Genomic DNA, 24,848 nt, shown 5'->3' with positions numbered 1-24,848 from the left:
GATCTGTGTTTCTCAATGGGCCTTCCAGGGTGTCTCAGCAGTAAAGAATCCTCCGACAGTGCAGGAGATGCAGGAGGCTGGGGTTCAACCCCTGGGTGGGGAACATCCCTTGGAGGAGGAAATGGCAACTCACTCCAGTATTCTTGCCTGGAAAGTCCCATGGACAGAGGAGCCCAGCGGGCTGCAGTCCACAGGGCTGCAAAGAGTGGAACATGACTGAGCCTGCACCCTGGTGCTCCTGCAAAGGGAGCCTGACTTCCTCATGCCTCCTCCTTCCCCCTAAGCACTCAAAGGCTGAAAAGGTTTGTTTTATCTACACATGACCTTCTCCATTTGTGATCCCAGCCAGCACTGAAGTGAGGACACTGGAGGTCCAAGTATTTGGATACTTGCTTCCCTTCTTATTTGGGTCCATCCCTCAGTGCCGGAAGGGAAGGGTGTAGATGCGGGCTTTGCTGCTCCTTAGCCTTGAGCAGCCCTGGAGAGACTGGGGCAGTCACCAGGGAGCAAAGCAGACCTGCAGGGCCTGGCCCAGCTGTAGAGAGCAAAGAGTGGTACTGTCAGGACCGAGCTGGGAGCCAGAAGTCTGGAGGGCGCCAGGGCGTGGGGAGCAGGGTGGGCAGCCCCTGGGCCGTGCTGCAGCCGCTGTACAGATCCCTGACCTACTTCCACGGCCCCTTTCTGTTCTAGGAGCAGCTAAAAATCCATAAATTAAGGAAATTAACTGATGGGGCCTGCGGCATCTTTGTAAGCTATTTAAATCTATAAATTTACAACATCTTCTGCATATATCAAGTAATTGAACTAACTGCAGGGATGTAACTTTAATGAGAAAATTTCCCCCTTCTCCTGTAGTTCGAGCTCTAAAATAAATAAATAAATAAAACCTTCCCTTGGAGGGAAGTTTCTGCTTATTCCCGCGTGGAGAAGTTAGAGGAGCTCTTTCCACGCGCGAGGTCCCCTGGTCAACGCAGGCAGGGCCCCACCGGGTCCTCCTCTCACCACCTTCCCCCGCCCGGGTTCGGAGCCGCCCCGAGCGCCCCCTGTGAGTGAGGCCGCTAGAGGGCGTCCAGATCCGGCTGGACTTCGGGGTGGGGGCCCCAGCGCCGCTCCGGGCCGGAGCGCACCGGTCCTCCAGCTCGAGCCTGGCTCTGGCCCGGGCGTCCCGGGAGAGCCGGACGGGGGCGCAGTGCAGGCCGGGCGGAGTGCACCGGAGGCTCCGCGCTCCGTTTCCTAGGAGCCGGGAAATGGTCCAGGAGGAGGGGGGTGGGGGCGGGGGGACGGACGGGGCGCAAGGGAAACAGGAGAAAGAGGAAGGGGAGGAGGAGGAGGTAGGAGAGGAGGACGGGGCAGCCGACCCGGGGATCGAGGGGACGCCCGGAGCGCAGGCCTCGGTGCCGCGAGGAGTCTTGGCGGTAGACGTCTCCATCGCGCCGCGCGCGGAAAGGAAATGGCGCGTCTGGCCGCGGGCGGCCGGCCGGGCGCCCCCCGTGCTCCCCTCCCCGGCGGTGGCAGACCGCGCGTCCGCAGACGTCACGCGCGGCGCTGCGCCCCGGTAGAGGGGCAGTCGGGGCAGGGACTCAGGGAGGACGGCCGGGGAGGGGGAGGGGTGGCCCTGGCCCCCAGCTCCTCTCCTGCCCCGGCCGACTCGCAGCCTACTTTCTTCCCAAGTCCCGCCCCTTCCCCCGGGCGCCGCGGCGGCGGCTGCTCTCCTCTTTGTAACCGAGGAGTCAAGAAATGTGAGAAACGTGCCCTGTGTTACTTATTTGGGAGCCGAAAATTTATGCCCAGCTGAAAGCGCCCGGGGAAATATTACATCAGATGAAATGACAATGATTAAAATCAGCTTCTCCCCCGCCCCCTCCCGAGCCCGGAGGAGGCCTGGGCGCCGCGTGGCTGGCCGGCGGGGGGCGGGGGGCTGGGCGGCGGAGGGCGCGGGGGCCTGGGCGCACGGCTCCCGGGAGGGTCCTGGCGGAGGCCCCGGCGGGAAGGCGCGGGCTCCGGGGGAGGCGGGTGTACTCGCCCGGCTAAAGGAAGGGAAACGGCGCATTTTTGTCGCCGAGCGCGGCAGGCGCGGGCGCGCGGAGCTAATTGCGACTCTAATCCTCTGCCCCGCGGCACAGCCGAGCCCCGAGCCAGGAGTCGCCGCGCGCTCCCGCTCGCGCTCGCCGCGCTGGGTTAATTTTGAGCCGGATCGCTGCCCTTTGCGTCCGGGCTCGGCCGAGACGGGGCGCGGGCTACAGGCTAAGGTGGGGGGCTGGTTTTCTCGCCAGCAGTCGGAGAAGGCCGCTGGAGAAGAGAGGAGGGAGGAAAGGAGGTGGGAGCGGCGGGAGGGCAGCCAGAGAGCGGCGCGAAGAGGAGGCGGCGGCGGCGGCCGCGAGGAGGGGAGGAGGCGAGGGGAGGGCGGGGAGGGGAGGCCCCGGCGCGCCGCGCCGCGAGGGGCCGCGCGAAGCGGGGGCCGGGGCGGGAGGGGTGGGTGGGGGGAGGGTTGGGGGCGAGAGAGAAAGTAACTCCAGGACGAGACCGGAGCGACCCGCGCAGCGAGCACAGGCTGCGAGGCTGAGCCCGGCTCCCAAGACCGGCGGCTGCGGGGGGCGGGGGCTGCACCCGAGCCCGATCCGCCGCTCCGGCTCCGAGGTAAGCACCGCGCGGGCGGCCACCACTCAGCGACGCGCACCCCAGTCCCCGAAGTGGCTGCAATACCCGGAAAGTCGCCCGGCCGGGATTCGGACCTGGGCGGGGGCGGCTGCTTTGTCCGGGTGCAGGGCGGCGGGGGCTGACGGCGAGGGGGCACCCAGCACAAAGGCCTGGCGCGGGAGTGGGGGATTGCCCACGTGGGCCGGCCCTCGCCCCGGGTGGACCCTCCCCTCACTGGCGGTCAGCGAGCTTCCTGCCGCGCGGGGTTGGGTGGCGTGGGGTGGGGGTTTCCTCAGGTCCCGGCACTCGGGCCTCGGTGCAGGGCCGAACGCCCTGCAGGGCCAGCGAGTTTCCGAGGTCAAAACCCGGCTCACGCAGCCTGGGCTTCAGGCTGACTGGGCCCGGCTTGGTGTCCAAATCAGAGCGAGGAAAAGTCTCCAACGGGACGGACGTGCGTCCCGTGACGCCCACCCGCGAGTCCGAGACAGAGCGGGAGGGGCTGGCGCGCTGGTGGTCGTTCCAAGCGCTCGGGGTCTGGAGCCCCCAGGCGGGCCGCGCGGAGACGCGATCGCCGCGTCCGGATCCCTGTTGCCCGGCGGTAGCCCCTGACCTGGACGCGGGCACCGCTCACACTCGCAAATGCCTCCCTCCTCCCCCGTAGCTGGAGCGCGTTTCCGTCCTCCCGTTGCCCCCACCCCCGACTGCAAAAAGATAAGCTTCAAGTTTTCACTCCGTGTCTCAAATGTGCATGGAGGAATTTAACTGCACGAGTGAATAACAGCATTAGTTTCAATTAATTTTTTTTTAAACCCTGGCAACAATAAACTTTGAGAACAAAAGCGCTTTTACGTCCTTAATTAGGCGAGCTTCCCATCTGTGGTCTCTAAGTGTCTGCCTCTTGATTTAACTTCGTCTTCCGCCCCGCCCCTGCCGCACACCCTCCCGGTCCTGCCAGGCGGTTTGGGTTCCGCGGCCACCCCAGCCCCGCGGCGCCGCGGGCCTGGGCCCAGCCGGCTCCGGCCGCCCCGAAGTTCACACCGGCCGGCGGGCTACGCGGCAAGGCAGGCGCGCGCCAGGTGGCCCGCCTGCCTCCCTTCTGGCCCACCTCCTGGACAACTCGGCAGGCCCCCGGCTCTCTGGCCCCGGGGCTGGCGCCCTGGGCGCAGAGCTGAAGAGAGTTCTCCAGGCGCCTTCTGTTTACCTTTTATGGTTAAAATAACAGCTTAGCAAAGAAGCGACTTCACGAAGAAGCGATTTAGTGAAATCGTCTCAAGCTGCCGCAGCTCAGCCAGTTTAATCACCCCCAGAGAGCTGAACAACTGCGAGCACAATGGGACACAAAATCATTTTGTGTGTAAATGAGCGTGGCATTCTGCTCGCTTCCCTCTGCTCTGGCGGGCGGGGCTTGGCAGCGGGCGGGCGTGGGACCCGGGGCTCCCGCCTCAGTTCGGAGAAACGGGTCAATACCAGCCAGTTTGGAAACCCGCGGGCCGGGCCGTGGAGCCCGGTACCGCCGAGGCCCCTGCAACAGGCGGTCTTGGCCGACCTCGGGAGGGCCGTGCCGCGCGGGGGATGGGTCGTGGGTTTGATGCGGGTGCTGGCAGAATGAACTTGTGTCTCTTCCTGCACCCACTTTGTGCTTCTGACCTCAGCAGTGGTGTCGGGGAAAGGGTCCTTGTCCAGCACAGATGCGTTTGTCGGAGGGAGCAGTGGAGGTTCGCGTCAAGGCGTACAGCCTGGGGCTTCCAATGGTGAGTGTCTGGTTTGCCGTGAACATCAGGTTGTGCTTGCGATGGAAAAGAGGCTGGGTGAGAACAGGATGGAGCAGCTTTTTGATGGGTACTTGGTGTGAAATGTCACTTCCGAGCAGCGTCCTGGTAGTAGGGCAAAGTCCGCTTTGATAGAATTTCCATTGGAATTCCTTCCAGCAGTTTATCCTCAGTGCGGCTTTCCTTCTGACTCCTCCCCCCAGCAGAGCCTCCCAGGGCAGGAGAACCCATTCCTGAGATGTGTTTTGGTTTCTCAGAACTTGAGATAAGTGACCTGGTTTTCTTTCTTGAAACTTGAGGGAACTCAGGAATGCCAAAAGCAGCCGACCCTGGATGGCTGTAAGTTAAACATCACTGTCTGCTAATGGCAACCCCCACCCCCGTTTCCTGTCAGAGAACTTGCCAGCACACGGAGGGCAGAACAAATCCTAGGAGAATGACCAGACTGAAATTTGCAGGCTTTGATTCTCATTCGACCTTGGTCCATGTATGAAAACTGGATGTTGAATTTCAAGGCACAAAGTCAATCCTTGAGGGAGGGTGGGGTTAAATCTGCAAGAAGTAAGTACAGCTTTAGGTGTGGGGAAGCCAGTGGGGGGAGGGGAGAGGGTGATATTCCCTGTGTCCACCTTCCCCAGCCCCAGGTCAGTGGAAGGGTCTGCTTAAAACTGCTCTTCTCCAACCCTCCTACGTAGGGTCTGCAGAATGTCTTCAGGCAGCTTCTGGAGACTGTGGGACAATTTCAGGTGGCCAGGACACAGAGGAGAGTCGCTGAGTGACCATAGGGAGAAGCAGGAGGGTTCATTAGCTGAGCTGCTGTCTCCTTCTGGCCATCTCTGTAATGCCTTGGGGCTTGATCCCGAGGGGATCTGGAATATATTAGGCACAGACAAGACCTTTCTGGGGGCCTGGGGAGAAGCTGCAGAGGTGCAGGCTGGGCAAACAAAGACAAGTTTTCCTCTCTAAGGAGCCACAGAGGGAGCGGCGGCTTCCTTGGTGACTTTTGCTCTTCCCTGGCTCCTGCTGGAAGAGGCTTCTCTGGGTCCAGCCAGTCTCAAGCTGCATGTTAACACTGCAGAGACCGTATTTAAAGCGGTGGTGGGGCTCTCCAGCCCCTGGAGGGTGGGGGATCCTCTCCGAGCTGTGGTTCCCAGGGTGCTCTCTGAAGCAAGAGGAGACACGCTTGGTAATGTGGCTCGAAACCAAAATACCAAGCAAATCGGATTTGTTCTGAAACATTTTGGGGGCAATAATGGTGAGCATATGTTTCAGTACTGTCATTAGCTGAATTAGCAGACATGGAGCTGCCCTGAGAACACGTGTGTGAGTGAATGTGTGTGCATGCATGTGTGTATAACTAATCTCCGATGGCCCAGAGGCTTGCCTTGGGGTGTGGGGACAGGCTAGTTGCCATCTCTGTGGTAGGGCATGGGGTCTTGGGAAGCATGTTCAGAGAGGACAATTATAAGCGTCTTTGACTGGGAGACACGGCACCCAAGACCATTGAGGAGTAAGTCGTGTTTGGTTTTGTCGGTGCTCCCCACAGATGTTCTGGGCAGCGATGGAAGCCTAGATGCCTCACCGCAAGGAGCGGCCGAGCGGGTCCTCGCTTCACGCCCACGGCAGCACCGGCACGGCGGTGAGAGCTGGCAGGGTGGGCTGGGTCAGGGGCTGGTGGCCCCCTTTATGCCCTCTTCCTGAGCACCTGCTCACTGGCTGTCCTTCCTTGCAGCCATAGCCGTGGTGCTCAAGAGATGGCTGTTGACTGGCTGTACGATTATGTATTTTCTCGAAACAAAAATGCTCTTAATTTGATGTGAAATTTACTACATGTATAAAACTCAACGCCTTAGGTGCTGAGGAAGTCACTAATTTAGAGGTGTCTCGTTACTGAGACAAACTTGCAAAAACCCCTGAATCCCAATTCACAAATTGGTGATTCGTTTGTCAGGGGATATTTCACATCTAACACATAAGCCTGCGACCTTTAATTAGAATTTTGCAGTTTGTTTTATGCCCCTGGAGGCTGACACCTTGAAAAAAATTTTTTTTCTTGATTTCTTATTGCTAATAAGCATCTTTCTTTTTTTCCCCCTCTGGTACTTTGAAGAAAATGATGCAAATACACTTAATTACAGTGGTGGCCATAATTTGTCAGGCGAATATGTGATCAGGCACAAGCAGAAGTGATCTGATTAGATCTGTGATCACATTGGCAATCAAGGGAGTGCCTAGCTCCGTCGTGGAGAAACCCTTGTTGTGCCCCTTGTTTCCATCTCCAGGAGGGAGGAAGCATGTCTCGGTTGTCTCTCACCCGGTCGCCTGTGTCTCCCCTGGCCGCCCAGGGGATCCCGCTGCCAGCCCAGCTCACGAAGTCCAATGCGCCTGTGCACATCGACGTGGGCGGCCACATGTACACCAGCAGCCTGGCCACGCTCACCAAGTACCCAGACTCCAGGTAAGAGCCAAGCCCCTCACGGCACCAGGGCGTGTGGTGGCCATAGGAGACATGTGAAGCCTGCTGCCAGCCGACACACGGGGCTCCCCAGGGTCCCCCTGCTCCCAGCCCCGCCTGCCCATGGCTGCCCAGCACAGGGACTTGTGGCCCTGAGCTGGTGGTACTGGTGGAGCTCCTGACCCACTGGCAGAGGCCACTTTTCAGAGCCAGCCCCACCCGAAGCTGGCCAGCAGCTGGCTGGAGAACCTCATGATCCTTCAGGTTCCTCTTGTGTGTGACTCACGCCTGGCCTGTGCAGGAGACTGGTTCTGAGCCATGCGGTGTACTTCTTGGGATCATCTGGGGGAGAAGTAGTTCATCCTATTTCCAAGTCTTAACGACTAGGATAGTGCATAAGTTCAAGGATGGGGGTGGGGGGCAGCTGCGATTTGTCATTTTTGTTTGAGTGGCTACTGCTGGACCCTCAGGGCTAGCAGCAGGCTCCTTTGGAGTTGGGAGGGGGTGGGTGGCAGTGACTGGCTAAGAATTCCAGGTTGTCCGGGGATATCCACAGCTATGGACAAGCATGAGCCACATAGCACCATCAGCAGATGAAGGATCTCTGACCAGGGAGCTTTACCCTCTGCCCGGCTCCCTGGTACCCCTGATTCCTGAGCCTGTGGGGGCTCCAGGCACTGCCCTGCTCTTGCCTGTCGGGCATTTCTCTCCTAGGTTTCTCCGTTGGCATGTAACAGCAGGGCTGACTGGAGGTGGGATGGGTCTCTGAGCAGCTCTGGGAGGTGATGCTGCATGCTGCTGGCTGAGCCCGGGACCGCCTGTTCCGGGTACCGAAAGGTGGCCACCGCCAAGGCCTGGCAGCGGGAGGGCCACGCCTGCGGGCATCACCTCTGTTTTAGACATTTAAAATAAAAAGAGGAGTTAATTAATCCCCCAGATGCCGAGGGATGTCTCTGGGAAGCTTTCTGATCTAGCCGCCTTGTCGCTCGTGTGGTTGCTTATGGAGGAAGGATTTGTAGTGTGTGGAGGTGGCTGCATAGAGAGCGCATTGGAGGCCAAGGGGGTGCCCTGGAGGAGGGACTGCTGGAGGCTGATGCAGCGTCTGGTTCAGAATATGGGTGTGGGGTGCAGGTGTGGTTGGAGCTCTCCCCCTCCGCAGACAGAGGCTAGGCCTGGGGCACTTGTGACCTGGGGACCTTGGGGGGCAGCAGCCAGGAGGCCACGTCGGCTATGTTGGCCTGGCGCTAACTTGCCAGAGTCTGACACTAACCGGCAGGGCCCTGTCTAGGATGGGAGATGGATTCTGCTTATTTCATTTCAATTTTGCCTTCTGCGGCATTCACGCGTTGTTTGAGATAGATCATCCCTTAATCAGCTGACATTTGCGAGTGACATTCATAAAACCCTTGCCCACCACCTCTCTGAAAAGTGTTTCTGGAAATCAGACACTTGCCTTTCTGGAGTAATCACAGCCCAGGCCTGGAAGGACCAGCCTCCTCATTCTGCCTCCAGGCTGCTGCCTAGAGCTTGGCAGGCGGGGTGGTCCTCCCCTCCTAGCTGTCCAAACTGGCCCCCCCACCCCCCCCCGCCACCCCACATCCTGCTTTGGGGCAGGCCCCCTGGCCAGGCTGCCTCAGTGGTCCCATGACCTGTGGGACCCTCGGGCCACCAGGATGGGCCCAGACTGGGTGGCAGTCTGCATTTTTCCCCAGGGCTGAACCTCAGGATAAATCTGCTGTTCTGCCTGGATGGCTCTGCCTGGCCTGGCCCGCAGGAGAGGTGCTCCTGAGACGGAAGCTCTGGTCTAGAGGTCATGGAGGTGGAATGACTTGTAGGACAGTCAGGACAGTGGGTCAGGCCAGGCCTGACATGTGCATTGGGCAGCTGTGCTGGCTGGAGCCCTTCAGATGTCTCTCTTCCTTCTTTGAGTGAATCTTAAAATTAAAACAAAACAGTTTTTCAGTAATTCTGGAAAAAATGATCAGTGGCTCACCCAGGGTCACTGAGGTATAAGTCACCTGGAAATAGAGGATTGTGTTAAGGTCACCGGGGGAGGGGGCTTGTTCTGGATGTCAAGTCCCACCCTGGGCAATGCTGTGAGATAAGGGGGCTTGTGCCTTCACCCCTTCGGACCCTGTGCCCACAGAGCTAGGCCTGGGCTGTCGTTCTTGGTTGGTCAGGGCGGCTCCATAGCAGGGAGCCCCCATGGGTGCTAGTCAGCCCAGGATGGCCAAAGGTCCTCGCCCGGAACCCGCCCAGCCCAGCTGCCCAGGACTGGGAGTGGACTCCTGTGTCTGCCTCACGCTTGCTGGACATCACTTAGCTCCTGCATCTCAGCCCCTTGCTGGTGTCCATCCTGGCTGTGGGAGGCCACCAAGGTCCAGGAACCTAGGAAGTAAACCTAGGTGTAACCACTGAAACATCCAGGAAATTAGAGCCAAAACTTAAAAAAAAGAAAGAAGAGAAAAGAAGGTGACCCCTATCAGCTGGGGTCAGAACTGGCCAGCTTATTCCTTATACACCGTCTGAAGTCAGTACCCCAAACTTACAGCCTCCCTTGGAGGGTGGCCCGGGGTAGGAACAGGCTCTCTAAGACCTCACAAGGGTCAGTGGGTGCCTTTGAGGTGACTGCCCTAACCTTCCCTCAGGCTGCACACCTCTCTGATAGTTTCAGACCCTGAGGGCACGAGAGGCCTTAGGCTGGGAAGAGACGCTGAACCATGGAAAGACCTAGAACCAGCCAGTCCCAAGATAAGACAGACTGAGAGCCTTCTAGCCTTGGACCCTTAAGACGACCTAGAACCCAGGCAGCCCTGGAATGTGGTGGACCAGGAGTCCCCTAGACCACCAGGATGGTCTGAGGGGTTTGCAACACAAAGGGCCTGGAAATATTGCTTGTTGCACAGAACGCTTGAGCTCAACCAGGAAGTCTGGAGAAAGTTCCGTGGGGAGGCTGACCTGTAGACGTGGCTCTTCCATCTTCCTGCCGGTGCCACATGGGGTCCCTCTGCGGTCTGCTGAAGACTGCCCGTGGTGCCTGACAGCCTCACTCTGTCCCGTCTGTCCAGGCATGCTAGGTGGCCTTCATTCTGACATCTGGATGCCCGTGCTCTGCTGAGGTTAGGTCTGGGGAATTTAACGCCTAGAATAGGCATGGAGCCCGCAGAGCTTGCCAGCAGGGGAGGGTACCCCATTGTCATTGTTACCAGGCCTGGGGAGGTCAAGAGGGCTCCATGGCTTTCGGAACTCTGAGATGAGTTGTATCTGGGTGACCGCAGCCCTGGTTTCACAGACTCAGGCTGCTCCACACCTCTCCATGGGTTCTGACCCGCTCACACTCATCTATGAGGCAGCTTTGACTTATATACAGCCCTACTGGGCCATGTCCCCAGAGTGAAAAGGGGTTAGTCACTCAACCTCCTGGCTGATGAGTGTGCCAGGCCAGCAGAGCAGACACTGTTGGTGGGAGGCCCCTAGAGAGGCTGTGGGTGCTGTGACCCCTCAGCTTCTACCCAGCTCGTTGCCCTGGGTGGCAGGGGTGAGACAGCCTGAGAGTGGTGACTTGGAGCGGAGGGTGGGATGGGCTGCCGAGGGAGACGGGAACTTTCCTGGAGGTCCTTGCCGCTGCAGGTAGAGACTGAGGGGGCTGAGCCTTGAATTGTCCAGACTGAGCTGGGAGGCCTGGGGCCGGGATCCAGCCACCCTTCTCCCAGGCTATGCTGAGTCCATCTGGGGGCGTGTGTGTGGCCTGCCTGCCGAGGTGGTGTCCCTGGGGAAACCCTGCCAACCTCCCTCCTATTCCCGAGTCAAGCTCTTGATGTCCCCCACCCCTCTTCAGGGGATCCTAACCCTCCCCACTGGGGAGGTCTGCAGGGGACGTGAGCCAAACCAGAGCCTGCCGCCCTGGGCAGTGGGGAGGCCTGGTTCCTCCGCCCGGAAGTGGAGGGGGCCAGGCGTAGGGGCTCCCCAAGAGCGTCCTTCAGGTCCTATGCTTCCGTCAGAACCAGCACCCTTCAGAGGATGGGGTGCTGGGAGCTGCCTCCCTCCCAGTCCCCCCCTCACTGGTGTGCACACCCTGTGGCAGGTGTCACATGCTGTAGTAGGTGTGCACACACTGGACTGTGGGTGTCTGTGCCCTGTGACTGCACCCACATGTGCCGTCCCTCTGGTCTGCCCTGAGCCGAAGCTGTGGGTGGATCATTTGTAAGTTTGTTGAGTGCGCATAGCTGTCTCTCTGGTGGGCTCATGTTGTTGGTGTGTCCCTCGCCAGGATGTGTCTGGTTCTGCCTGTGGTCGGTGTGCTCGAGGGCGGAGACCGTGTGACCCTGTGCCTGTTGCTGGGTGTGTTGTGTCCAATGCTTGTTCATGCAGGTTGGGTGAGGTGTGTGACCCAGGAGTGTCTTGGCTGGTTTACACGTCTTCACCAGGTGTGTGGCTGCGGGCTGGGGTATCTGATGGTTGGTGGGGGTTTTCTGGGCGGGTCTGTTGGGCAAGGGTTTGTGCGCATGGGACAAGGCGTCTGTCTCACTGTAGTTTTACAGGCCTGTCACCTGTGTCAGCGGACAGGGGTGTAGAGCTGGGTGTGACTCCCTCTGCCTATGGCTTGTGAGTGTAGATGGGGCGTTTGCCTGTGCTAGTTGCCACGCTGGTGTCCTGACTGCCACTGGTGTGTGCACACGTCCTTTTCAGGCCTGGGGTAGTCCCAGAATCACTCATGTAATGCCTCTCACCCATCCAGCAGGGTGGGCTCTAAGGAGTGGGGGGCGGGGCAGTAGACCAGCCCTTCCATCCCGCATCCCACCTTCCATCTCTCCCAGAATAAGCCGCCTCTTCAATGGCACCGAGCCCATTGTCCTGGACAGTTTGAAGCAACACTATTTCATCGACCGGGATGGGGAGATTTTCCGCTACGTCTTGAGCTTCCTGCGGACATCCAAACTGCTGCTTCCTGATGACTTCAAGGTAAGTCCGCAGCCTGCGGCTCCCCGGCACAGCCTGTGCGGTGGCATTACACAGGGGACGCTGTGACTTAATAAGCGGACCCATGGTTGTCATGGCAACCATAAAAACTTAAACGATGGAGCCGAGGGCTAAATCAGTTTTTCTAAACTAATTTTGTTTTCTCACATTTTTAGCTTATTTATCAGGGTGTAACAACAATTAAGCAGCGACAGCAAGCGCTTACCCCAGTTGTATGCTGAAGGACCGTCTTGTGCTGGAGTTACAGGAGTTAGAGGTTCCCAAAGCTGGTCCTTGTCGGCACTTGGCAGAGGGAACACCCTGATCCACACCAAAAAGAACTTTAAACAAAAGTTCTCACCCCCCAGTCCTGGGATGAGCCTGTCTGCAGCAGCCAACCTGGTTCTGAGAGTCCTGCCTCCAGGGTTGGACTCCTCTGTGGCTCAGGGATCCCAGAGGCAGGAAATCCAGGCTGGGGCTACCCCAGCTCCAACCAGCAAATGTCCTTCCTTCTGGCACCCAGAGGACCCAACGATGCCAGCAACTGAACTCAGGCTAAAAATGCAGTGGGGAGAGGCAGACATAGGTCCTGTGCTCACAGTGGTTATAGTTTATGGGATGATAGATGTTGAACAGAAAACCACTTAAATTCCACAGGGGCAGAGAAACAGGAAGTACGGTGAGAGGGAACCACAGGGAAGCTGGCCTGGGTGGGTTTGGAGGGAAGGGTGTTTCTCTGGGTGATGATGGAGAAACAGAGGCAGAAGGGTATGAGGGTCTTGGGGGTGAGGAGCAGCGAGGGTAGGGAGCTAGATAGGTGGCAGCCTGGGGCTGTGTGAACTGGGAGGGGAAGAGCAGGAAGAGGCTGCAGACTGTGTCCGGTCCTCGGTCCTTGCACTCTGGGTGTTTTGCCCTGAATGCAGAGGGAGGGTGAGTAGGGGCAGGACCCTCAGATCTGTTGTGTGAAGGATGTGGAGGGAGCAGGAAGGTGGAGGCAGCGAAGGTGGAACAAAGTGGTCGATTAGATTCACATTTGGGAAAAAGATGCAAAAGCCACAGTGTGGATAGCGGGGGTCAGGGGGCTTGGGGATTCCCCTGACCTGAAGCTTGAGCCCTGAGTGGATGTGTGGAGGCCCAGGGTAGAACAGGCTGAAGCATTCCACGCCTATTTGGAAGAACTGGTGGGGCGTCTGGGGGAGGTATTCTGGGCTTTGAGGAAGGATGTGGGGGTTGCTGGTTTGCAGATATCATTTAAAACCTCTAGTGGATGAGAACAGGGGCCCGGCATGAAGCTGTGATGAACTCTTGTGGTTCTTGACAGGATAGGCTCTTGACTGATGGCAGGCCTGGGGTGACTCTGAAGGCTAGGGTCAGTCAGCAGGCAGAGGGACTTAGGGCCAGCGGTGTGGGCCCAGCTTTGGGGATTGGGCTTCCTTGCCTGCCCCCAGGGCTCCTCAGGCTCACCAGTGGGACTTGAGCCAAGTGGTCGGGTCATGGGTCATCAGCTGCTCAGGGCTAGGGTGGGTGTGGGTGGACATGTGTTTGAGGGGGCAGGGGACCAATGTCAGGGCCTTGAGGGGAGGTCAGTGTGAGCCCGCCAGCCCGGGGTTGAGCTGCTGGTGAGAGGTGGGGCCCCACCCCAGACACCTCCTCACACTGCTGGCGAAGGCAGGGAGCAACCTTGCTGACCTTTAAGCTTCACCCACTCTTTGAGCTGCGTGATAACATCCATTTTATAGATGAGGAAACTAAGGCTCAGAAAAGGTCTGGTAGATGCTGCTGCTGCTGAAAATCCAACCCAGGCAGGTCCCTTTCTCCTCCCTGTAGGACAGTGAGCATCTCCAGGGAGGGAGGCCGGGGCTGCCTTGTGCCCACCCCAGCCTGTCCTCTCAGGGAAGGCAGCGGGTCCCCAACCATCCACACAGCCTCAGGCTCCTCTAGTCTAGCCTCCAGGTCTTTCTAGAAACTTCTCTCTGCTTCGGGGGAGGGGGATAAAGCTGCTCCCGTGGCTTTGGGGCCCGATGGAAGGGCTTATGGGGTCTGGGACAGGTGCACACCAGCCACTGCCATTGGGCGGAGGCCAGAGATTTTGGGGGGCGCACTCACCGGAGCCTCACTCTCCCCATCTGTACAATGGGGACAACCATCCCAGCCCACATTGTGCTGGGGGTGGGGATGGGGGCACAATTCCCCTGGACTTTGAGCGGGAGTGGGGCGCGGAGCTCCGGAGCCCGAAGGGCGGACCCCCACCGCCCCCACCGTATGCACATGCCTGCAGGACTTCAGCCTGCTGTACGAGGAGGCGCGCTATTACCAGCTACAGCCCATGGTGCGCGAGCTGGAGCGCTGGCAGCAGGAGCAGGAGCAGCGGCGCCGCAGCCGGGCCTGCGACTGCCTGGTGGTGCGGGTCACGCCGGACCTGGGCGAGCGGATCGCGCTCAGCGGCGAGAAGGCCCTCATCGAGGAGGTCTTCCCCGAGACCGGGGACGTCATGTGCAACTCGGTCAACGCTGGTTGGAACCAGGACCCCACGCACGTCATCCGCTTCCCGCTCAACGGCTACTGCCGGCTCAACTCGGTGCAGGTGAGGGCCGGACTGCCCCTGCCTCCTCCCCCACTGCCTCCCTGAAGCCCTGGGGCAGCGGCAGAGGGAGATTGGTGTCGGGGGGAGGCCGGGTGCCTGGGATGGCGAGGCCCTCCGTGCCATCTTACAGAAAAGGCAACAATGTGTCGATGCATAATTTATGTCCCGCTCATAATTAAATGATGGCCCCTGGGGGGTGGACTTAAAAAAATTGATCTGTGCTTTTTTTTTTTTTCCAAAAGGATGTTCTATAAAAATGGCCTAGAGTATTTTCAACAAAGTGTGCTTCATTTGACACCCAGAGTCTGACTTTGGCTTCAAATTAAACCCAGGCAGTAGGAGCAGCAGGTCAGAGGCTGAGAGTGGGGGCGGTTTGGAGCCCCCTTCCTCATCATGCTGACCTGGGGCCACCAGCACCCACGGCACAGCTTCCCAGAGCATTTCTAGACTGGTTTTCCCCACATGGGTCTAAGAGTTGGAGAGCCCCAGATGGAGTGGGGGCCTATTTTCCGCAGGCTCTTCCAGACCCAAGAGCAGACTCCTGCTTCAGGCTTGGTTGGGGCAGAGCGCACTTGGTAGGGAAAACTGTAGGCTGTCCTTCAGAACTTGCTAGTTAGTTGCAGGACACGGGTGTCAGACACAGTGACTGAGCCTCCCTCTCACAGAGGCACAAACCCACGTGGACATGGAGACCTGCAGAGATGGGAGAGAACTCCTCTCCACCGCAAGCTCCCTTGAGCTGATCAGGCCCCAGGCCTCAAACCATCTGGGATTCCCAGCTCAGGGAAGCAGGTGGCTGCCCCGAGGCCAGGGGCCGGGTCTCTGTTGCTGGGGCCTCAGTAGGGGAGGGGGACCCAGGACCATGTGTCTGGGAGAGAGGGGCCCAGTCAAGGTTGTGGACCCCCGAGGGCAGTGGGATGGCACCCATCCAGGTTTTATCTCTTAAGGGGCCCTGGCCCTTCTGTGGCTGCCCCGCTGGTGTCTGTGCCCAGACCCCTGTCAGGAGAAGGGGTCTGGCAAGTGCCCACCTGCCCACCAGGCCCGGGGGGCAGATTGTTGCCGCTGGGCTTTGCTGACCCCTGTTTCTTCCCTGGCAGGTCCTGGAGAGGCTCTTCCAGAGGGGTTTCAGCGTGGCTGCATCCTGCGGGGGGGGCGTGGACTCCTCCCAGTTCAGCGAGTATGTGCTTTGCCGGGAGGAGCGGCGACCACAGCCCACCCCCACTGCCGTCCGAATAAAGCAGGAGCCCCTGGACTAGGCCCTGCCTCAGTGTCCACCTGAGGCCCCTTGGCCCTAGGGACACCCCCAGGGACCTGGAAACAGTGCTGGGGAGTTCTGCCTACGCCTGCTTAGCAGTGGGCATGAGACTGAGGGTGGGCCGGAGGGTCCAGAGCCCGCCTGGGGAGCCCCAAGGCCCAGGGCATCATAACAGAATGTGGGATGCTGGAGGCATGCCCACCAGAGGACCATGGATGTGACCCAAAGATGCCGAGGGGGGAACTCCGCCACCAGTCATCTGGGCCCCTGGGCTCCCAGCCTGGTACAGCACCCTGGAGGCTCTGTATGTGCAGAGGCAGGGTCAGCAGAGGCCTCCCCGGTCCACTCCAGAGGAGCTGTCCGTCTTTCTCCATGCGGCAGACTCCAGTGGGTCTCTTGCGTCAGAGATGGCTTATTTTTCTACAGTATTTAAGACGGAAGTAACTGTCAGTGCACAAGTCAGAGAGGCCGACAAGGACCCCTGCTTCTTTATCTGGTGCTCAGCTCAGTGGGACACGGCAGCACGTCTGTGTGGGGGCGGTGGAAGAGCTGCGGGACCCTCTGCCCGGGTTCCTGCAGAACAGGACTTGGAGACTCCTGGTCCCTGCTCTAGGGACAGAGGGCAGGCATGGCAGTGCCATCGGGGCTGAAACACGGCCCCACGGGGTGGGGCTGCTGGGAGGAGGGTGGTATGGGCGTGGGGGAGGGACCACTCTGGGACCATTCGAGACCCTGTCTTTGCTGCCGCTTGGGGCACAGGCCACTCTTGAGCGTCACTTGACCTACTCATGCCCGGGGGCTTTGGTTTCTATCTGTGTGCACCCTCACGGGCTCTGAGAGGAGTCACTCCCCGTCGGGATCAGCACCGGGGCCACGCTGCATCCTTACCTCAGGAATGGGCCCCATGGTGGAGGAGCCCATCTGTCAGCAGCATCCTCTGGCTCCCCAGCTCAGGAAGCCGTCCTCCACTCTGATTTTCCCACACTCACCTGCATACTGAATTTTTAATTAAACTATGGTTACACTAGTCTGCCAGTAAGACCTGGACACAGTCAGACCTTGGGTTCTTGGCCCCAGATTCCAACGAGGACTGCCTGCTGGAGTCCTCGCAGACCTGCTGCCTCCCAGATGACAGGCCCAAAGATGGATACCCCCTGTCTTGTCACACTTCCCCTCCCCAGATGGCTCTTCCCCAGGGGGTGGAGAAACTGCAGAGAACTGCTGGGCGGGTGGGGCGTCCCGGCCGGCCCCACCCCTTGTACGATGCCTGTAGACTTGTATATGATTCCTTTAATATTGTAAAGATGCTGATGTACAATTGTCGTGTGTTTGTGTAAACACATTATGTTCCTAGTTCATGCCATAAATGATGCTATAAAGCGAGAAAGACTGAGGCTCCGTCCTGTGCCGAAGCGGGAAACCAGATTCCAGCATTCCGTGCCCAGCAGGGAGGTTTGAGGATGAGATTCCTTGGGTTCCAGGGAGGAAAAACCAGCGGTGGTAGTTGGGGGAGGGGCAGGGACAAGGGTCCCGAGCTGGCTGTTATTTATTGCTTTGGGGTGTTTCCTCACGGCTGTACCTTGTCCCCTCTGGGCAGCACAGTTTCTGAATTCTGATTCACAGCCCCTAACCAGATACAAGCTGGGGGAAGGCAGACCAAAGGTGTCCGGGGGAGCTTTTGAACCCAGTTTTCAGCGTTTGTGATTTTTCCCTCCGGTTTTTTTGGTTGAGGGTTGACGTCCTCTTTGGAGCACCACAGAGCGGTAGGAGAAGGTGGCAGTCCCTGGCCCAGGTCAGCCTGGGGACATGCAGCCGGCGAAAGCATGGGGAGCTGCAGGTCCCCTAGGTCGGGGGGTTGCAGGGGGAGGAGTTGGAACGTATTCACAAGACGTCCACTTTTAATGAGCCCGTTTGTATTTTCCCTCAAAGTTCTTATGTTCTAACTAAGCAAGGACCTTTTCCCTGCTGCTAGGGGCCACCAACCTCGTACTGCCTGGAGGGCATGCACAGCCACTCCTCCAAGGCCACAAAGCTGTTGCCATCCCACCATAGAGTGAATTTGCTGGACAGATTTGCCAGCCTTCTTTGCTCAGCAACATGCCTACAGTTGGCACATGGGCATTTTGGCTTCTGAGGTTCACATCTGAGAGGAGGAAGAAGTGTTGTGTTTATTAGAAAGGAAGTCTGGTGAAAACAGCTCAGTGGTGCGTGCGTTTATGGATTTTTCTGGCATGATAGCCAGCATAGTTGCCCATTGGTGGAGATCCCCTAACATTTTCAAGCAAACCATCTTTGATTAAACCATTGTGCTAAAAAAATAAATAAAAAGAGTAACTACCTTACTGAATGTTACTCTTAATTATTTCCTTACTAATTAAGTCAAACCAGGAAGTTTGATTTTATATAATCTAGGGAATTTCTAAATTTGTAGAGAAATACTGTGTTCCCAAAGAAATGCTAAAATTCTAAGAAAGTCCCCATAAACAATAAGTAAAAACATTTTTATATTTCCTGGAATGAATACACTAGATTGTAAGTCATCTCTTGATCACAAACCAGCAGTATAAATGTTACTTCTGCTCTTCATAAATTATTCTTGATTATAAGCAACTGGACAGATGACTGTGCCAACACTTCCCTGTTTCCCACCAGACCTCTCTGCCTGTGCAGGAGAGAATTTGTCAAAGCCACAGCAGGAGATGTTGGCCACTGCCTGATCAATGGGGCTCAAAACCAGGTCACAACACTATTATCTTAAAAAAAATTTTTTTTTCCCGAAGCTCCCACTTGACTGTGTTCCATAGAATAAATAAAGGATATTTTATAAATTATACACCTAGCTGTAGCGCTTTGTTTCTGATCCACCGAGGCAGCCACAAAAAGGTACTCTGGTGTGGATTACTCTGGAGCCACTGCCCCCACACTTGTGACTTGGCTTGACCACTGAATAAGGACCTTGAGTAGCCCTAGTCCCACATACTGAGCCTTCTTGGTCTAGGTAAAGAGTTGCTGTGGAGAGTTGGGCCCTTTTACACTGTATTCATTTTGCTCATGAGTATATGTCAACCAGGGGCTTCCCAGGTAGCCAGTGGTAAAGAATCCACAGTTTTGATGGGTTGGGAAGATCCCCTGGGAGGAGGAAATGACAACCCACGCCAGTGTTCTTGCCTGGAAAATCCCATAGACAGAGGAGCTTGGTGGGCAATAGTCCACAGGGTTGCAAAGAGTCAGACAGGAGTGAAGTGACTTAGCAAGCATATGTAAACCAGGGGCTTCCCAGGTGGCTCAGTGGTAAAGAATCCGCTTGCCAATGGACGAGATTCAGATTAGATCACTGGGTTAGGAAGATCCCCTGGAGGAGGAAAGGGCAACCCACTCCAGTATTCCTGCCTGGAAAATCCCACGGACAGAGGAGCCTGGCAGGCTGCAGTTCATGGGGTCGCAAAAAGTCAGACACGACTGAGCAGGCATGCACGCACATATATAAACCAAACCAGCTGACAAACGGGTAGAGAAGCAAGGATGCGAGAAATGGCTCCTGACCAAGGGAAGACCAATTTAGCTGAGCCTAAATTAGAGCACAGGACTGGGGGCTACCCTGTCCCCATCCAGGAGGCAGTCCTGCGATCTCTGGAGAATGCTGTCTGTTAAGATGGCCCCATCCCACTGGGCCCTTCCTACCCTCCTGACTCCCCAGACACAAGAGGTCAGCTGCAGTGGCCCTGGAGGACACAATAGGACCCATAAGATCGGAGTTTCCCCTAAGGGGATGACAAAGTGGGACATACAAATACAGGAGCTGCCAGAGAATCTTCAGTTTGAGGCAGAGCACTTGACTCAAGCCACTGGGCAGTTCTAGATCAAGCTGGAGGGCCAGCTGTTGGTCAGAGAGGACAGGTGCTGGCCTTGAGCCTGACATCTGGGTTGACAAGGGATGTTGTAAGAACTGTGATGTCACAGATTGATGGTCATCAGACCGAAGTTTGACTTCGGTTGACTTTAAGGTGGGTGGGCAGATGTTTTCAGCCACAAACTGACAGCCACATAATGCTGGCCTTGTCTCAGATGTGATGAGGATGTGGCTGGCCCCCTTTCTGCTCACCCACTCTCCACCCAAAGTGGGCAACTCCATGTAGAGAGAAGCCTTGCCCCATCTGGAGACAAAGGCTCACGGGTTAGCCTTTTGTGGACCGAGGTAAAGAAAAAGGAATGGATGGCAGCTAGGGGCAGCTTCCTGCCAGGGGTCAGGCTAGCAGTGAAATTCTCTCAGGAGCCACAGATTGACCCAGATGGAACCCAACCCCAGTGAGGTTCGAAGGTCAGAATAGGATCTTATAGCCCCCGCATCTGGCCCTGCCACACATCCTCTGTAAGTCCAGGGGCACTGCCCTGAGAGCTTTTAATGCAAGGAGAGCCCAGCCCCTGGGAAAACTCCCCAAACCTTACCCCCTGCTCCCCGGCTGATCTTGTTTGGGAATGCCAGATGGCAGCTCTCTGCTCCCAAGCCCCAGAATTGGAAAAACAAGGCACCTGAGTGATCCACAGGGAGCTCTTCAAACCTCAGAGGCTCAGGGAGAGTGGGAACCACTTCTGGGATGCGTATCCAGGCACTGCTGCTTGGAAGTAGTTGTTTATTCACAGGGAAGAAGCACTCCAGTTTCCAATCTCTCCCTCCCACCCCCAATGGAAGGTTGTCCTGGGACAGTATTTGTTCTATTTTGGGATCATGTAACTTTGACTTGAACAGTGGCCTAATGTGGCTGCAGTGGCTTTGGACCTCAGTCAGCAAATGGGTCCTCACTGCAAAGATCTTTATCTTCCTGGTCACCCGATGAGTGCCATTGACTGAGGGTCAGCATGTGCCAGTCACTGCAGGTGCTTGGAGAACAAGACAGCCCACAAGGCTAAGAGAAGACATCTATTTATCCACAAGAATTGTTAGAGGCTCTGTAAACTTATCTGGAAGAGAACTTTCCATATGACAGTTTTCAAGTTGGTCACAACATCGAACAACTGTCGAATTACCCCCAAATTCCTTGGTTTGCAAGTAGAGTCAACCACCTCTCCAGCCCCAATGACTGGAGTTCCATAGTGGTACCTCCATAGTGAACGAGGCATCCTTGAAATTCTAATGAGACATCCAGGGACTGAAGCAGGCACACTCCCCAGGAGGAACACAAAGGAGAGGGCCAGAGGTCAGTTGCATTTGGATTTTCGTCTTTGTTTCCATTACACTCAACAGCCAGTCCTGACAGCTATCTCTGGGCCTGACAGCAAGCTGGACAATCATCTCCTTGACCCAGAGTCATGGCTCTAGGATGACAACAGCTGGGTCACCCCGGCCCTGACTCCCAGGACCTCCTCACATAACCATCACAAACCACGACAAATTCTTAGAAGAGCAGGGGCGGAGCCCGGGAAGCGCTAGAACGCCTAAGCCAAGCGCCTGGAAGGATGCCCGCCCAGCCCCCAGGAGAACACGGGTCCCCACATCCCTGGCTGGACGGAGTGGGAGGTGCGCCACCTGCCACGGGCTTGAGCGGCTGGGAGCCAAGCTTGCTGCTCTAAGCCCATGTCTAGAATGTCACCGGAGCTTCCTCCTCTGTGTCCTGGACTCTGGCCAGGGCTCCCTCGGAAGCTGCGGTCTGGGGCGAACAGTCTGCACCAGCAGGGCGGGGCGGCTGCTCCCACTCCGGACGCGGGCCACGCCCCCTTGGACGCGAACACACCCCCATTTCCCGGGGCTCACAGGACACGCCTATCCCTGCAGCCAAACAGCACCAAGCAGATTTGTACGAGTACGCACAAGGTCCTGGAATTCTCGCCCGGTTGCCACACAATATAAGGAGCATAATTGGGGCGGGCGGGGGGTGGAGTTGGCGGCGGCGGAGGTTGTGCAACTGCCCGAGGAGCCGGGGTGCGCTGCCAGGGCTGTCCAAGCTCTCATCGCAGGGATCCAGGGAGCCTGGGACAGAGTCAGACACCAACATTGCCACCTTTGGGTGGCACTGATGGCCTCGCTCTGGCAGAGGAGCAGTGTGGCCCTGGCGAGAGTTGGGGAGCCCAGGTCCCTGCTGGGCCAGTGGGAGTGAAGCTTGGGCAGAGGGGCCGGTGCCTGCAGCCAAAGTAGCAGAAGTTGAAGCAGTGGCGACAGCCGGGCCTGGCAGTGTCCAATGAGCACAGGGCCATCCCCAAAGCCCCTAGGCTGGATGCATACCAGATCCTGAGGGAGGGCAGTAGGGGGAGCGCTGGGGGAGGCCCCACCCAACAAAAGTAGGAGACTGACACCCCCTTTCCCAGCCCGAGGGCAGCTGGGCTGCATTCTCAGGCCCACAGAGCCCCCATGGGTGGATCCCTCCTGGGGGCCCTGTGAGTCACTTCCCCAGGCCCTGGAGGCCTCAGATGAAGGTGCCTCCCTCTGCAGCAAAGCCTCCTTTGTTCTCCTGCTGGCTTCACTTCACAACCCTTTCCTCCCCTCTGGGTTGCAGATGCAGGTTCTGAGGGTTTGGGGGGCACTGACTGTCAGCAGCACAGAGGTGGCAGATGGACAGTGGTCTGGCATTGCAGAAGGCTGGCACCTCCCTTCCTCTGTCCCCTGCTCTCAGATCTCAGGCTCTCTCACCACCCCAGACATCTGGGGAAACCCTCACCTCCTGCCCAGGTAGTGGGTGTGCAGCCTTCAGAGCTCAGTCCTGGACGATTGCCGGGAGGGAGGGTGGTTTGGATGTGCTCATCCTGGCCGGCACCACCTAGAGCTGCTGAACTGGCCCCTGACTCTTCTCTTGCATCACGAAGAGGCTCCCTTGGCTCAGATGACTGCGGCACCATCACTTACTCTCGTGGCTCTCCATTCTCTCAGCCTCCCCTACTTCCCATGCCCCGGTGGAGGAGCCCAGTGGAAGCCCAGCCCAGGAATGGAATTTGTCAAAGTGCCTCAGACACAGCCTCTTGTCTGCCTTCTTTCCCCTCCCCATCTGCCATCTCCAGCTGGGCTGACCACATAGGGGCTCACTGTCCCCAGGGGTGGGAGGGGGGTGGTCACCTGCCCACTCTGCGCTGAAGGCAGAGTAGGTAGCTACCTACCCGCTTGGTGTGATGAGCACCAGCCTTGCAGCCAACTAGAACTCTTGTTTGGAAGAAGTAGAAAGCTAAAATTTCAGGGAAAAAAAAGCTGTGCACAAAGATTCTCAAATTTTATTTACAATAGTAAAAATTAAAATAGGGGTTCAGAGATCAGACAAGACAGGGGACATTCAGGGTAATACAGCCGTAGACGATCTTATTTACAAAGCAGAAATACAGACACAAATATAGAGAACAAATGTATGGATACCAAGGGGGAAAGAGGGGTGGTGGGATGAATTGGGAGATTGGGACTGGCATATATACACTCTTGATACTATGTATAAAATAGATAACTAATAAGAACCTACTGTATAGCACAGAGCACTCTACTCAATGCTCTATGGTCGCCTAGATGGGAAGGAAATCTCCAAAGGAGGGGATATATGTGTACATGTGCTGATTCACTTTGCTGTACAGCAGAAACTAACACAACTTTGTAAAGCAACTACACTCCAATAAAAAAATGTGTTTAAATGTGGGAATGTGTCCTAAAAACAGAGAGAAGATGACATCTATTATGGAACATCATTTGATGAAATGTATTTATCCTTCTATAAATACTTATTGTCTCCAGTCTGCCAGGCCCTTGTAGGGCCTGGGTTCAAGCAGAGGGGCTTCTAAGGAGGTCAGGCTCTGAGCCATGAGTGTTTCACGCATTAACTCACCAAATCCTTCAACCACACCTGGGATGAAGGAGCGATCAAGTCTCATTTACAGAGAAAAGGAAAGGTGTGAGATCCCACAGCTAACGAGGGCCAGAGGGGCAGCCCTGGAGTCCACACTCCTGCCACTGAAAGCAGCAACTATTGTGTTAACTTCATATTGCTGCTGTGACTTATTACCACAAACTTAGTGTCTTAAAACATAAATTTATCATGATGCAGTTCTAGAGATTGGAATTTTGACATGGGTTTGCCAGGCTAAAAGCAAGGTGTCCGTGCAGCTGACTGGTGGCTCTAGGGAAGAATGTGTTTCTTTGACTTTTCCAGTTTCTAGAGGCTGCCCACATTCTTTGTCTCATGGCCCCCTCCATCTTCAAAGCCAGTACTGTAATATCTTTAAATATCTCTGACTCTGACTCTTCTGGACTCATGATTACATTGGGCCCAACCAGATATATGGGCTTCCTTTGTGGCTAAGATGGTAAAGAATCTGCCTGCAATGCAGGTGACCTGGGTTCAATCCCTGGGTTGGAAAGATCCCCTGGAGAAGGGAATGGCTACCTACTCCAGTATTCTGGCCTGGAAGTGCCAGACACACCTGAATGACTTTCACTTTCACCCAGATAATCCAGGATAATCTCACTATTTCAAGATCAACTGATTAACCTGAATTATATTTGCAACCTTACTTGTTCTTTGCCACAACATCTAATACATTCACAGATTCCTAGGTTTAGGATGTGGACATATTTGGGGGTGTTATTCTCTCTGCCAGAGCTAAGTAGCAACCTTAACTAATCAGAAACTTTTTATTGAGCACCAACTATATGCCTATGGTCTTCCTTGGTGGCTCAGATGGTAAAAAAAAATCTGCCTACAATGCAGGAGACCTGGGTTTTATCCCTGGGTCAGGAAGACCCCCTGGAGAAGGGAATGACTACCCACTCCAGTATTCTTGCCTAGAGAATCCCGTGGACAGAGGAGCCTCCAGGCCTTAGTCCATGCGGTCACGAAGAGTCAGACATGACTGAGCGACTAACACTTTCACTTTCTCTCAACTATATGCCTAGCACTAGTGTAGGTGCTGTGCATGTGTGTGCTAAGTCGCTTTAGTCACGTCTGACTCTGCAACCCCATGGACTGTAGCCCGCCAGGCTCCTCTGTCCATGGGATTCTCCAGGCAAGAATACTAGAGTGGGTTGCCATGCCCTCCTCCAGGGGATCTTCCCAACCCAGGGACCAAATCTGCATCTCCCGTGTCTCCTGTATTGCAGGCAGGTTCTCTACCACCAGCACCATCTGGGAAGCCCGGTGCCGGTGCTGCTGACGCACAACAGTGAAAGAGGAAGGCAGATCCCCGACCTTGTGGAGCTTATGCTCCAGTAGAGGGAGATGCGCCATC

The 24,848-nt window shown here is 56.7% G+C and overlaps 1 protein-coding gene across 3 annotated transcripts; it reads left to right on the top strand.

Annotated features, from left to right (window-relative positions):
- The first annotated feature begins 2,486 nt into the window (after positions 1 to 2,486).
- Positions 2,487 to 18,490, top strand: KCTD15 (potassium channel tetramerization domain containing 15). 3 transcript variants are annotated; one of them, XM_027515978.1, is made up of 7 exons: positions 2,487 to 2,637; positions 4,293 to 4,388; positions 5,953 to 6,045; positions 6,689 to 6,864; positions 11,679 to 11,823; positions 14,099 to 14,404; positions 15,502 to 18,490. In XM_027515978.1, the coding sequence occupies exons 3-7, from the start codon at positions 5,980 to 5,982 to the stop codon at positions 15,658 to 15,660; spliced, it is 852 nt and encodes a 283-aa protein (XP_027371779.1). In that variant the 5' UTR covers positions 2,487 to 2,637; positions 4,293 to 4,388; positions 5,953 to 5,979; the 3' UTR covers positions 15,661 to 18,490. The 3 variants fall into 3 exon arrangements, with proteins under 3 accessions (XP_027371779.1, XP_027371778.1, XP_027371780.1); XM_027515977.1 differs by having other exon boundaries at positions 4,290 to 4,388; XM_027515979.1 differs by lacking the exon at positions 2,487 to 2,637 and adding an exon at positions 3,649 to 3,987.
- The last annotated feature ends 6,358 nt before the right edge of the window (positions 18,491 to 24,848 follow it).

The sequence above is a fragment of the Bos indicus x Bos taurus genome, chromosome 18, assembly GCF_003369695.1.
Source record: "Bos indicus x Bos taurus breed Angus x Brahman F1 hybrid chromosome 18, Bos_hybrid_MaternalHap_v2.0, whole genome shotgun sequence".
NCBI classification, from domain to species: Eukaryota; Metazoa; Chordata; class Mammalia; order Artiodactyla; family Bovidae; genus Bos; species Bos indicus x Bos taurus.
Note: the sequence above shows the minus strand (reverse complement) of the source record. Positions and strands in the feature narration are given on the sequence as shown.